Source organism: Typopeltis vanoorti, chromosome 6, assembly GCF_054136105.1.
Source record: "Typopeltis vanoorti isolate ZY-2024b chromosome 6, IOZ_Tvanoo_1.0, whole genome shotgun sequence".
Taxonomy (NCBI): Eukaryota; Metazoa; Arthropoda; class Arachnida; order Uropygi; family Thelyphonidae; genus Typopeltis; species Typopeltis vanoorti.
The window spans coordinates 21,096,157-21,108,466 of record NC_143554.1 but is presented as its reverse complement, the minus strand read 5'-3'; the positions used below and the strand labels follow the sequence as shown (position 1 = coordinate 21,108,466).

The 12,310-nt window shown below is 39.0% G+C and overlaps 1 protein-coding gene across 4 annotated transcripts in view; it reads left to right on the top strand.

The window, feature by feature from the left end:
- LOC150105326 (echinoderm microtubule-associated protein-like CG42247) overlaps window positions 1-12,310 on the top strand; it is a 375,243-nt gene that overhangs the window by 235,877 nt on the left and 127,056 nt on the right. For all 4 annotated transcript variants that reach the window (XM_090394708.1, XM_090394707.1, XM_090394705.1 and 1 more), the window contains one exon: window positions 9,169-9,318. In XM_090394708.1, the coding sequence (XP_090250834.1) occupies window positions 9,169-9,318 (150 nt within the window). The remainder of the gene's footprint in view (window positions 1-9,168; window positions 9,319-12,310) is intronic.

Below are 12,310 nucleotides of genomic sequence, written 5' to 3'. Positions count from 1 at the left end.
GATGTATGAGTTGTTAAGTGTTGTTATAGGATCAATCTAGTGGACAGTCTAGTGGATAGGAGGAAGATGGGGTGATATGAGAGAGATATGCGAGTTGGTAAGGGGTTACCAATGTTGAATAGGTTTTTCTTAAAATAGTGGGAGAAAAGAGGAGAACAAGAGGTCATTCCTGAAAGCTGTATAAAGAAGGTGTGAACAAAGGAGGGAGAAACAGGTTTTTTGCATGCAGAGTTATGAATGATTGGAATGCCTTGCCTGAGAGTGTAGTTTCTGCAGAGAACTTGAATCCAATCTTTAAAAGTACCTGTGGCATGACTATAAACAATAAATTACATGATAACCACAGTAATTAACTTTAATGAAATGAAAGTACAGATATTTCGTACCGAAAATAACAGTATATCATCAGTACGTAGAAACATGCAAATCAAAGTAACGGGAATACAAGGTACATACAGCAGTCAGTGGTTTTCCAATTAAAAACTGTTTCTGCATGCTAGAAATTAATATTATTAAAAACTATTTTCGATGATTACATAAAAGAAGAATCCCCCAAACGTTTGGGAGAGAGATACAGTTGTTCTAATTCAGATTTGGCCAATATGAAAGGGCTTCTTTGATTTGCTTGTTTCTACGCACTGACTATGTATTGTTATTTTCAGTACAAAATATCTGTACTTTCATTTCATTAAAGTTAATTACTGTGGTTATTGTGTAATTTATTGTTTAGAGAATTTGAATGTGCTTAAGGCATGGTATGATGAGCTGTGTGTATGACAGAGGGACCTCCTAGATGAGTGAGTCAAAGACTCATCTAGGAGGTCCTTGCACTTTGGAATGAGGAGTTACATACTATTTATCATCTTATCATATTGATGGTACTAGATTACATGAAACTGAGCATGCTAGGGATCTGGGGGTGGGGGGTGGGGGGTGATGATGGATTGCAATGTGCCCTCTGAATTTCAGATTCAGAGGGCACATTGCAAGAGTTGGCAAAATAGCTCAGAGGATTACTTGAATGTTGAAAAACACACTGACAAGTGAAGATAGGAAGGTTATTCTCCCTCTTTATAAGGCTATGATTCAGCCACATTTGGTCACTTGCATGCCTAGAAGACCAAGATCTCGTGGAGAGGATTCAGGGATGAGTGACAAAGCTCCTGACAGGTCTGTGGAATGTTCCCTATTAGGATAGAGGGTGTGAGTTGCAGAGTTTAGGTGACAATCAGAGGCGAGGGGATATAATAGAGACTTAAAAGTTGCTAAAAGGATTCCATATAAGATTGATGGAAAAGAAATTATTCAATACATGGGAAGTAGGGAGAAAACGAGCATTCACACTTAGAAGTTGTCTTAGAGTTAGAAAGTGCAGATTAGGTTCTTTACTTGGAGAGTGGTGAATGTGTGGAATAGATTGCCAGAGGTAGTTTTAAGTGCCCTAACAGTGAATAATTTTAAGATGTATAATAGGTATTGTGTTATTGGATAGTGTGAGACTCTAGCGATGAGTCTTTTGACTGCATGGCATACCCATATAAATAATAATAACCCAAATGATACAACTTAAATATCAACTTCTCATGTGTGTGTAACTTTCAAATGCCTTTGTAGAATCCAGAAACATGACAATATATAGCATTTAACATCCTCCCGACTTCTCAATGTTATGCAGATGAAAACAAAATAAAGTTGACATTTTACCAGATTAATTGAAGGAAATTTTTTGTGGAGGAGGGTGTGACAAGCAAGGTGAGTTTCTCCTTTCCATGGAAAGTGGCTGGTAAGAGGAATGCATTGTTTGAAAGTGCAGTGAATGCAGACATTGGAGTGGGTTTAAGGCACATTTTTTGATCTTTTTGCATGAGAGAGTGGACCTCCTATGATGAATCCTTATGACTCCATGGAGGCTGATGTCAATAATAAGAAAAATGATTTACTACCTCTGCTCTCCTGAGACTATACAAATGCTGAGACTTAAATTAAAACAACTTGGTTGGAGAAGCACTGATAACTGTCTTATCCATTCGCATAATATACAACATATCTCATCTCATCTAATCTCATGTACTGGAATCAAGATTTTTAATATCCTGAACAATTCAACTTCATCTAGGTGCAATGTCTCAATCATATCTCTCTCTTCCTCTTATTTACAAAGCTTTGCAAACTGCATTCCCTTAATATGTCCGCTTATCCTGCATCCCCAAATACCAGTTTTGACCATAGTCGGTCTTCTCTGGACCTTTCCAACATATCCTCATCACCATAAAAACCATGGGGACCAAATCTATGCATAATAATCCATATGAGTCTTGATCAAGGCCCTATACAATGGAATCAGATGCAATTACTAGGTCTTTATTTCTACAAGTTAAGGTCCTCCTCGTCATCTAATGTGATGCCTTTACAACTTGTGCAGTGAATAACCTCTGAACTTCAGATCCTGGTCAGCCACCAATCCAAGGCTTCTTATCTTCTCAACTTCTAAAATTTTACCACCAAGTGTATACTTTGCATTTGATTGTTGCCTACCAAATTTCAGAACCTTACACTTGGCAACATTCAATTGACAGTGCCATACCGTTGCCCACTCATACAATCTATTTAAGTCCATCTGTAAGGCTACATCTGCATGATTGCTCATCTTCGTGGATGATGTATCACCCTGCGCATACACAACTTGCTGATACCTATCCAACTCACTAGTCTATCATCCAGTCCCATATGCTTCAGTTTAGTGACTAGTTTTAGTAATGCATTATAGTATATAATTGAGTTTGTAAAACAGAATCTTCCTTTAACCTTCCTTCCATGTCACACCATAATCAAATTATGGTGTGACAATCTATCAAAAGCTGTTGCAAATCTAAGTATACCACTGTATATGCATCTCCCTTGTAAAATTAATCAAGTTTGTAAAACCCAACCTTTAACAAATTCATGCTGACAATCACAAAGAATATGATGCTATGTTTTCAACTGGAACTCAGGATATACAATCTTTGCACCACTTTCAAGCTCCACTTAAAACTAGCTACTCTTATTAACTCCACTAAAGACAAATTCCGTCCCCTCTCAGTTCCAGGTGTATATAGAGTTCCTTATTCCTGCAAGTTGGCCTACTACTATGGACAGACAGGAAGATCATCTACCATCGAAATGGAAGAATAAATAAACAAATAGAGTGGAATGTCACAGGGAACTGGAAACATGTAGCAGTTTGCTGATAATATAAAGTTAGGAAGCACTATAGGAAGTAGAGCAGATGTGGCCTTGCAGAAGGCAAATTAGTGGAGCAATTCAGTTTCACGTTGCACAAAGTGCATGGTCATGAAATTTGGTAGGCAAGATTGGGATGCAGTGTATACAATTAATATAGAAATTTTGAAAGAGGTTATGGTTCCTTTGTATAAGGCATTGGTCAGGCCACATATTTACTGCTGTAAATATGTGGCCTGACCTTGCAGTTTTACATGTCATGGCACTGAACCAATCAAACTCCTAAGCTTGTCATACTTACCAGCCCGATAATTCCACATGTATCCTGTCTTAATTGTAAATTCCACACTTTTAGCCACCTCCCAAGTCAAGACCCTATGATCACTCTCACCAATTGGTGGCAACGTGGTCATATTCATTGCAGCCAAATTCTCAGATGCAATTACTAGGTCAAGCACTCTCTGACCCCTAGTATTTTCCATTACATGCTGTCACAGATAGTTATCCCTTAATAACCGCATAAAATCCAATTCCTTCCTCCAATGTGTCCTCTCCTCCTTCCAATCAATGTTACCATAGTTGAAATCTCCCATAATAATTACCCTCCTTCCACTCATTTCTTCTATTTGTTTATGCATACTATCTCTACCATCTGTTCCATCACTTGGTCTATAGCAGCACCCAATTGTATATTTTGTTCTGCTAGCCTCAATCTCACACCAAATAGCCTCAAATGTGCTCTTTTCTCTATCCTGCAGTTCAACTTTTATTCTCCTTGGCTGCAGCTCATCAGCTATCATCAATAACACTCCTCCCCCATTTTATTCTCCCTGTCACTCCTGAACACACTATGTCCCTCACATTCAATCCCACTAGCTATATCATCTTCTGTCAGCCATGTTTCACTAATGCCAATAACCTGTGGCCTGGAAATGCCAATCAAGGCCAAAAAATTCTTCCTTCCTTCTTGTTCGTAATACTTCTGGCATTCGTATACATGAATTGCAGAAGCCCATTTGTCCCATCCCTATTTTGATGCCTTATACTAACTATCCTATTCTGATTTGTTGTCCTTCCTACTCACTCAGGCATATTACACACATTCATACACTCAACTGTCTCCCTAAAGTCTACATATCTATTCCCCCCCCCTTAATAACTCTAGTTACCTAGATTGTGAACATCCACTTCCGCTTCATTCAGCAACACCTTTTCAAGTCTCCGTACACCAAATCCATCAAATGCAAACCATCCATCTTATATAAATCCTTTTGCCCATCAAACTCACTCCACACATCCACAAATTCCACACTACTCCTCCTGCATAATCCGCACATAAAGTCATTAGCAATTATGGCCCTCCTTCTATCCTCTTCACTGTCATACCATGGGAACAGACTTGCCATCCTAACTCTCTCACTCTTCTCTTTTGCTACCTCAAGTAATTCCTTCAAATCCTCTCTCATAGCCATTTTGTCTCCTTTCAAATCATTTGTTCCTGCTACTACTATCAATTCTTTCACCATGTATAGTTTATGTAGAGGATATAGTTGCCAATCCTCTCAGTTTAACATTAGCACCAGTATATGAAATAATCACATGTTGAAAGTTTATTTTTCACTTGGTTAGAGTATAATAAAATTAGTTTAATCCTTTATCCAAGTGTGAACAAACAAAGTTTGCGCCTGAAAGTATCTTCAGGACTGGGGTAAGGTGGTACAACACCAGGGCAACTCATTGCAAAGGTGGAGAAAGCTACCAACACTCCTATCTCAGTATCTCTTATAATGCAAAACACATCACTTTGCAGATATGTCTAATGTTATGCATTAAGGGAAGGGCCACTACCCAGACTAGTTTCAACCTTTATTGAGGTCTCTTCAGTGGGAGACAGGCCCAAGTGGAGATACCAGGCAGAAGCATTAGCAGGTCATCTCTACCTATAGTAGTTGCCAAATGGTGTGCCACCCTTTTTTAATAAATTACTCTGGATTTAGAGAAAGATGTTGAAAGTTTATTTTTCACTTGGTTAGAGTATAATAAAATTAGTTTAATCCTTTATCCAAGTATGAACAAACAAAGTTTGCACCTGAAAGTATCTTCAGGACTAGGGTAAGGTGGTACAACACCAGGGAAACTCGTTGCAAAGGTGGAGCAAGCTATCAACACTCCTATCTCAGTATCTCCTATAATGCAAAACACATCTCCTTGCGGATATGTCTAATGTTATGCATTAAGGGAAGGGCCACTACCCAGACTTAATGCATAACATTAGACATATCCACAAGAAGATGTGTTTTGCATTATAGGAGATACTGAGATAGGAGTATTGGTAGCTTTCTCCTCCTTTGCAACGAGTTGTCCTGGTGTTGTACCACCTTACCCCAGTCCTGAAGATACTTTCAGGTGCAAACTTTGTTTGTTCACACTTGGATAAAGGATTAAACTAATTTTATTATACTCTAACCAAGTGAAAAATAAACTTTCAACATCTTTCTCTAAATCCAGAGTAATTTATTAAAAAAGGGTGGCACACCATTTGGCAACTCCTATAGGTAGAGATGACCTGCTAATGCTTCTGCCTGGTATCTCCACTTGGGCCTGTCTAGCCTAGCTCCCACTGATGAGACCCCGAGAGAAAGCTCCATGTTCCAGCTCTGCAGTGAAAGTATCCCAGCCTTGGATTCCAGTTTCCAGACCCCGAGAGAGAGCTCCTATTACAGTCCTGCTGCCTTGGTAAGAACCCTTTGTCTCTTTTTTCTTCTTTGGTTCTTTGTGTTCCCCCTGTACCTAAGTTTAACAGGTTTTTCTTATCTGCAAACAGGGAAAGCTTGGCCTTTTCTATAGGTCTGTCCTTTTGTGGACTCGGATTGTACAAGGGTCTACTCTTCCCTTTTTTTTGAAGTATGTCCGGCTCTACCGAGAGTAAGAACCCTCGGGTTCGAAATCGACGCAAGTGTACACAAGAGGACGTTTGCGAAAGCGCTAATTGACTGCGTAGGGGCAGATAATATTTCTGGCTTTACCCCCTATGGGGGTGGCAGATATCAAGTAGTTTGTAAAAATACAACAACAAGGGAGAAACTACTCAAAGGGGTTGAGTGTCAAGGGAAACTTTGCCATCCTTTTGTCATTGGTAGCATCTCTAAAAAGATGAGAATAGAGCGATTCCCTCTGGAATACCTAGAAGGAGGCAACGACATAATTAATCAAGTCTTTTCGAAATGGGGAACCGTATGAGATGTCCAAGTAGGCAAAGATGCTGACTACCCTGAATGGATGTCGGGGGAAGTCACGTTCTCGTTAACGATGAAAACAGAAGTTCCGAATTTTGTAATGATCGGATCGGCCAGGGTAATGGTGAGTTACCCGGGAGTGAAGAGGCAATGTTTTAAATGTGGAGCCCTGACTCATCTCGGGGCCCAGTGCCCGAAGTTAAAGTGTAAGAACTGCCTAACAGCGGGTCATACACTAGCACAGTGCCAATCGGCATGCCTAAAATGCGGCATTAAGAGCCATAAAATAGACACCTGTCCGGACAGAAATCTGGCCAAAAAATTGGGAGGCACTATTACGCCCAACACGGAAACAACAGCCCAAAATGTTATTGGTGCAGAACCGAATGAGTTCCCCACCCTGAAGGCTGCGCATGAGGGAACAACAAAGAATCATGCCGCCACCTCCGAAACACTGCCAAGTACACCAGTGGAGAAGCCTGCAACCAGGAGAGATGAAGGGCAGGAGGAACTGGCCACCGATCAAACCGCCACTACAGACGTAGCAACCGAAAATAACCAGCAGCACCAACAAAACGGAACTATCACTGCAGTCACAATAGACGAGGACACGGAGGCAGTAGATATGGAAATCAACAATGCAGAAACCACACAAAAGAGGCCAGCCAGCCCTGAAGAAGTAAATATTAAAAAATCGAAACAAGGAAGTCCAGCACAAGTTGGAAATATAAAGTCAACTTCAGAACCCACAAAGTTCCCTCATGCAAAGGCCAATGCAACTATATTGCATCTTTTAAAAGATTTCCCCGAGGAGGCAGCGAGACTACGAAAAGCAATAGAAACATTCGGAGACATTCAACTGATACTCACAGGACAAAACGGGCCAAGAGTCGTCAGTGCAGAATGGAACAACGTGTTTGTCGATAATATAGATGAAATCACTCCTGAAAAGATCATTGGTCTTATCGATGCAGAGGACGACGTGGGACTAGCACTGCACAGAGGCCTCCACATGCTAAACCACGTCCGTGGAGACAAATTAGCAGATCTCATCATTAAAACCCACAACAATAGACAGCAGGAGGATTTAAACCTCGCCTAACAAGTCAGTCGACTCCTAGTATCGATCTGCCAGAGCGGGGGAGAAAAAAAAAAAAAAAAAAAAAAAATTCTGGTTTGTTTTTTCTTCTTTTTGTTCTCTTTCAGATTAGAATTTTTGTTGTAAAAAAGGTCTGTCTATTCCACACAGGAGGGGGTATCCTGAGAACCTGGGCTGCGAAGGCTTACACCGAGGTGGTGCAGCTCCTTGTGGGCTGCATCACCCAGGCCAGGCTCTGCCCCCGCTCTTCTCAGTATTAAACTGGTCATTCAGGTTGAAATTTCAGAATTTACCTAGTTTCTTACAAATTGTTATATGTAATTTTTAATGTTATTTACTAGTTCCTCTTTTTCATGTGGTGCTTCTTTCATTTGTTTTTCCCCACTTTCCTCAGGCAGACACCTGAAGAGGTGACTGACCGGGGAAAGCTGAAAAGAACGGATGGAGGGAGATAATGTCGGAGATCTGCTTGGTGCTGACATTTAAGTCAGGCCAAGTAGATCGACTGAGGCCTCTTTTAACTATCTACTGCTATCCACTCTATCTTTCTCCTCCTCTCTCACTATCAAGCTGACTCTCAGCACAACTTTTTTAAATCTAAAGAGGCCAGTGATGAAAGGCACGAACTCCCATTCGACCTCAATAAAGGTTGAAACTAGTCTGGATAGTGGCCCTTCCCTTAATGCATAACATTAGACATATCCGCAAGGAGATGTGTTTTGCATTATAGGAGATACTGAGATAGGAGTGTTGGTATCTTTCTCCACCTTTGCAACGAGTTGCCCTGGTGTTGTACCACCTTACCCCAGTCCTGAAGATACTTTCAGGTGCAAACTTTGTTTGTTCACACTTGGATAAAGGATTAAACTAAGTTTATTATAGAAATAATCACAGTTCAATGAATTGCTGGATAATTTGGGCATGCTTGCAATGAGTAGAGTATCCTAGATCCCTTTCAGAAAGCAACCTTTTTTTTTATATTCCTATAAAAAAAAATCTTTAGTTGTAGAAAATATATGCTCTCACTTCAGTTCTAGCATATTCTTCAAAATTAGAAGAAAAAATGTTAATTGTAAATGAATGACCTTTGTTTTCTTTTGTTGATTTTGTGTATCTTAAAGTCTTCTGCATGATTTACAGAATAGAAAATGATTTACATCGAATGGAAATTTTATTAGGCATACTGTTTGTTTCACTAAGCACAGAAACCAATTAATTTCTGTAATGCATAATACCTCTAAAAAGCAAACACTCAGTTTTTTTATTACTTGTAACATTACTTTTGCAATTTCTATGCCTTTAAAACAACTTACAAATATAGTTTTACACAAAATTCAACTGAATAAAAAAATGAAACTGATATCCCATTCTAAAAATATGCCTGCCTGGCACAGAAGGAACTTGATATAATTAAGCCAGCTCTCATCTAATACAAAGTGTTCAATATACAGCCCAACATGAAAATCAGTTCAGTGCATGCATGCATCCATACTTTCATGCAATACCGAGCACATTTTTCCCCTCACTATTCATGTTCACTCTTTCACTGAACAATATTTTCTCTAAGTGGTCTTTATATAATTATATATATATATATAAATTTAATTATAGGAACATACGAAAACAGGAATTCTCTCACTGGAGTTTCTTCCAGATGGCAGTATTCTCACCGGGAACTCAAAGGGATTCATTACAGTGTGGTCTTCCAGTAGTGATGATAAAAGCACTTTCTTTGTTAGGAAAGAATTTAAAGCTCACGAGGTAAGCCTAATAAGCTATTCATTGATTAAAATTAGTGCTGAATTAATCTTCCAATTCCTGTTAGATACTACCATCAATGGGTGCTCAGGTAGCACTAATTAGTACTACATAATTACATCGGTATTATTATTAGCTTCCCATTGACAGTTTTCTTTCAAATTAATATTATATTTGAAAATGTAAGTTTCTGTGGCTTAGCAATTCTGTGGGAAGCTTCAGTATTGAGACTGCATTTTAATTTAAATAACGAGTTTAATAAAAATAAGCAATTGTAACCCTACAAGTTTTGTAAGTCATTAGACTTACATCATCAGGGGTACTAACAAAATGTTATACACAACAAAAGATAGAAACAGTTAATTACACGTATTAGATGTTATCAGAACTTCACAATTGGTACCTGCAAATAAGTAACCAGAATAAAAACATTAATTTCATTACTGTGTGCATGTAAACATTGCTAGTTGTTGCTGTCAGATTCTATGGCATCACACATCATATCCTAGGTCCGTGGCAGTTAGATTTTTAATGAATACAGACCAGACTTGATGTAAGATTAAGCCTTGATGTTATTTTGCATTGTGTGGGGATCTTTAGTATTTGTGAGGCTTTCTTAAACTTGTAAAACAATTATGATCAATACATTACATTTTTGTTTATTGCCAAACTACTTGATGGCCTGTGGTAGTTGTGTGGGATGCCAAGCCTGATTTATGCTGTCTTCTTTTTTTGACGTCTTTTACGTGTTCAGACATGCAGATCTCTCCCAACTTTCCTGTCTGTCCTATATAACAAATGCCACAAGAGCAATGAGTTTCATAAAATGCATTGATTTGGAGGTTTTGGTGTATGTAAGAATCTGGAGATTTTATGCAAAGGTAAAAAAAGCACTTTGATGTTGTACTCAAGGAGCAACACAGCCACTTTGTCTGTGACATTCTTGATGCAAGGCAGTGTGATTGCATTCTTAAAATCTTGTTTAAGTAAAAGAGCTGCAGGAGGTGTATTAAGAATTTTGTTGATCTGCTTGGATTCATAACCATTGAGTGTGAAATTCTGTCTCAAGTAATGCATTCCTTTTAATTGATATGCTGGATATATTGTATGCTCTGTCTCATAATGTTTTAATAATGCCTGTCTTTTGTAATGGATGACGGTGTGAAGTGGCTTTTAAAAATCTTCCCATTGTGGTAGGTTTTCTGTATACTGAAAAGGATAATCTCTTCATATGAATATGAAGAAGAAAAAAGTTGATGGAGAAAACAACATGTCTAGAGGTAATAATTAACTAAATTTGATTAGATTATTAAACCAGTATTCTTCTTTGGTCACCAAGATATCTTTATGGGTGCAATGAAATATACTAAGCATGTGCAAGCAGGCATATCAGCAGGAAGGAAAACACAGACTGAGTTTGAAATGCAGGATCTAACTGGTATTCTTTATGGGTGTGTTGTGAAGGAATCTTGCTGAATGTCTTAATAGATCCTCTCCATCATTTAGATTATTCTGGAGTCTATAACATCCCTTACTTCTGCCAGCTATCTTTCTTTCAACAAAGTGAAAGAGCAGCCAGCATTCATCTGGAGGAACTCAGAAACTTTGTTGTGCATTTCTTGTGCTACAGCCATTCTGGAATAGCAGACCATGCCGTGGATACAGATCAGTGGGGCGGGGGGGGGGATACTTTCCTTTTATATAGAAGCAGACATAAACTACAAGGGGGGGGGTAATTATGAAGAGCTCAGGAGACAGCTTGCAGGTGTAGCATGGAATAAGGAGTTATCTGGAAAAGAAATCAGTGCAGCTTGGGGGATTTTCAAAAACTATCTAGTAGATGCAATGTCTAAATGTATTCCAAGGGTGAGAAGGTTAAATAAGGTAGGTGTGAAATGGATGAATAAAGATATTAAGAATGCGATACAGAGAAAAAGGACATTATGGAGGCAGTATAAGAGAAGTGGAAATAACCAATTCCATGAGAACTACAAAGACCAGGCAAGGTGGGTGACTTGGTTGGTGAGAATAGCTAAAGAGAGGTATGAACAGCAGTTAGCTAATGAAGCCAAAAAGAATAATAGGGAGTTCTTTCGATATGTAGCCAGCAAAAGAAAGAATGAATATGGAAGGATGAGATTGATTGGAGAAAATGGTATAAAGACAACTGTTGCAGAAGGCGGGGTGGAGATACTTAATGAGCAGTTCATAAAGGTCTTTCAATCTTTTGAATGTGACTTCATGGAGAGATTGAGAGCAGTTGATGATGGGGAAGAGACTGACTGTAAGTGAACAAGAGGTGTATGGGGTAGTTGAGCAAACTAGATGTAAATAAGGCTGTGGGGCTTGATAATATATCACCACGTATTCTGAAGGAATGTGCCAGGGAGTTGACGCCAGCCTTGACATATCTTTTTAATATGAGTCTTGCACTGGATCAAGTTCTTAAGGAATGAAAGGAGGGCAAGATTGCATCAAACATCATCAAACTATAGGCCTATCTCTGTGTCAAGTGTTGTAGTTAAGTTGTTGGAGAAGCTTGTGAGAATTAGGATTCAGAATTGGGTTGACAACAATGGTATAATCTTTGATGGACAGCATGGATTTACTAAAGGGGAGGTCATGTTTTAGTAATCTACTTACTTATTACAATAAGGTGACTGCTTCCATGGACAGAGGAGAAGGATACACAGTAATATACTTAGATTTCGCAAAGGCTTTTGATAGATTACCACATGATAAGTTGATAGTCAAACTAGAGTGGATGGGTTGGATATTAGATTAGTGCATTGGATTGGAGACTGGCTATCTGATAGGTTTCAACAACTTGTGTATGGGGGAGTGATATCCAGGTGTGTCTCAGGGGCCTGTTTTATGGCCATTGCTGTTTAGCTTGTATATTAATGATATTGGTGAAGATTTGGATGGAGATATTCAGTTGTTTGCAGATGATGCAAAGTTGGAACGAACCATGAAGAGTAGAGAAGATGTTGTG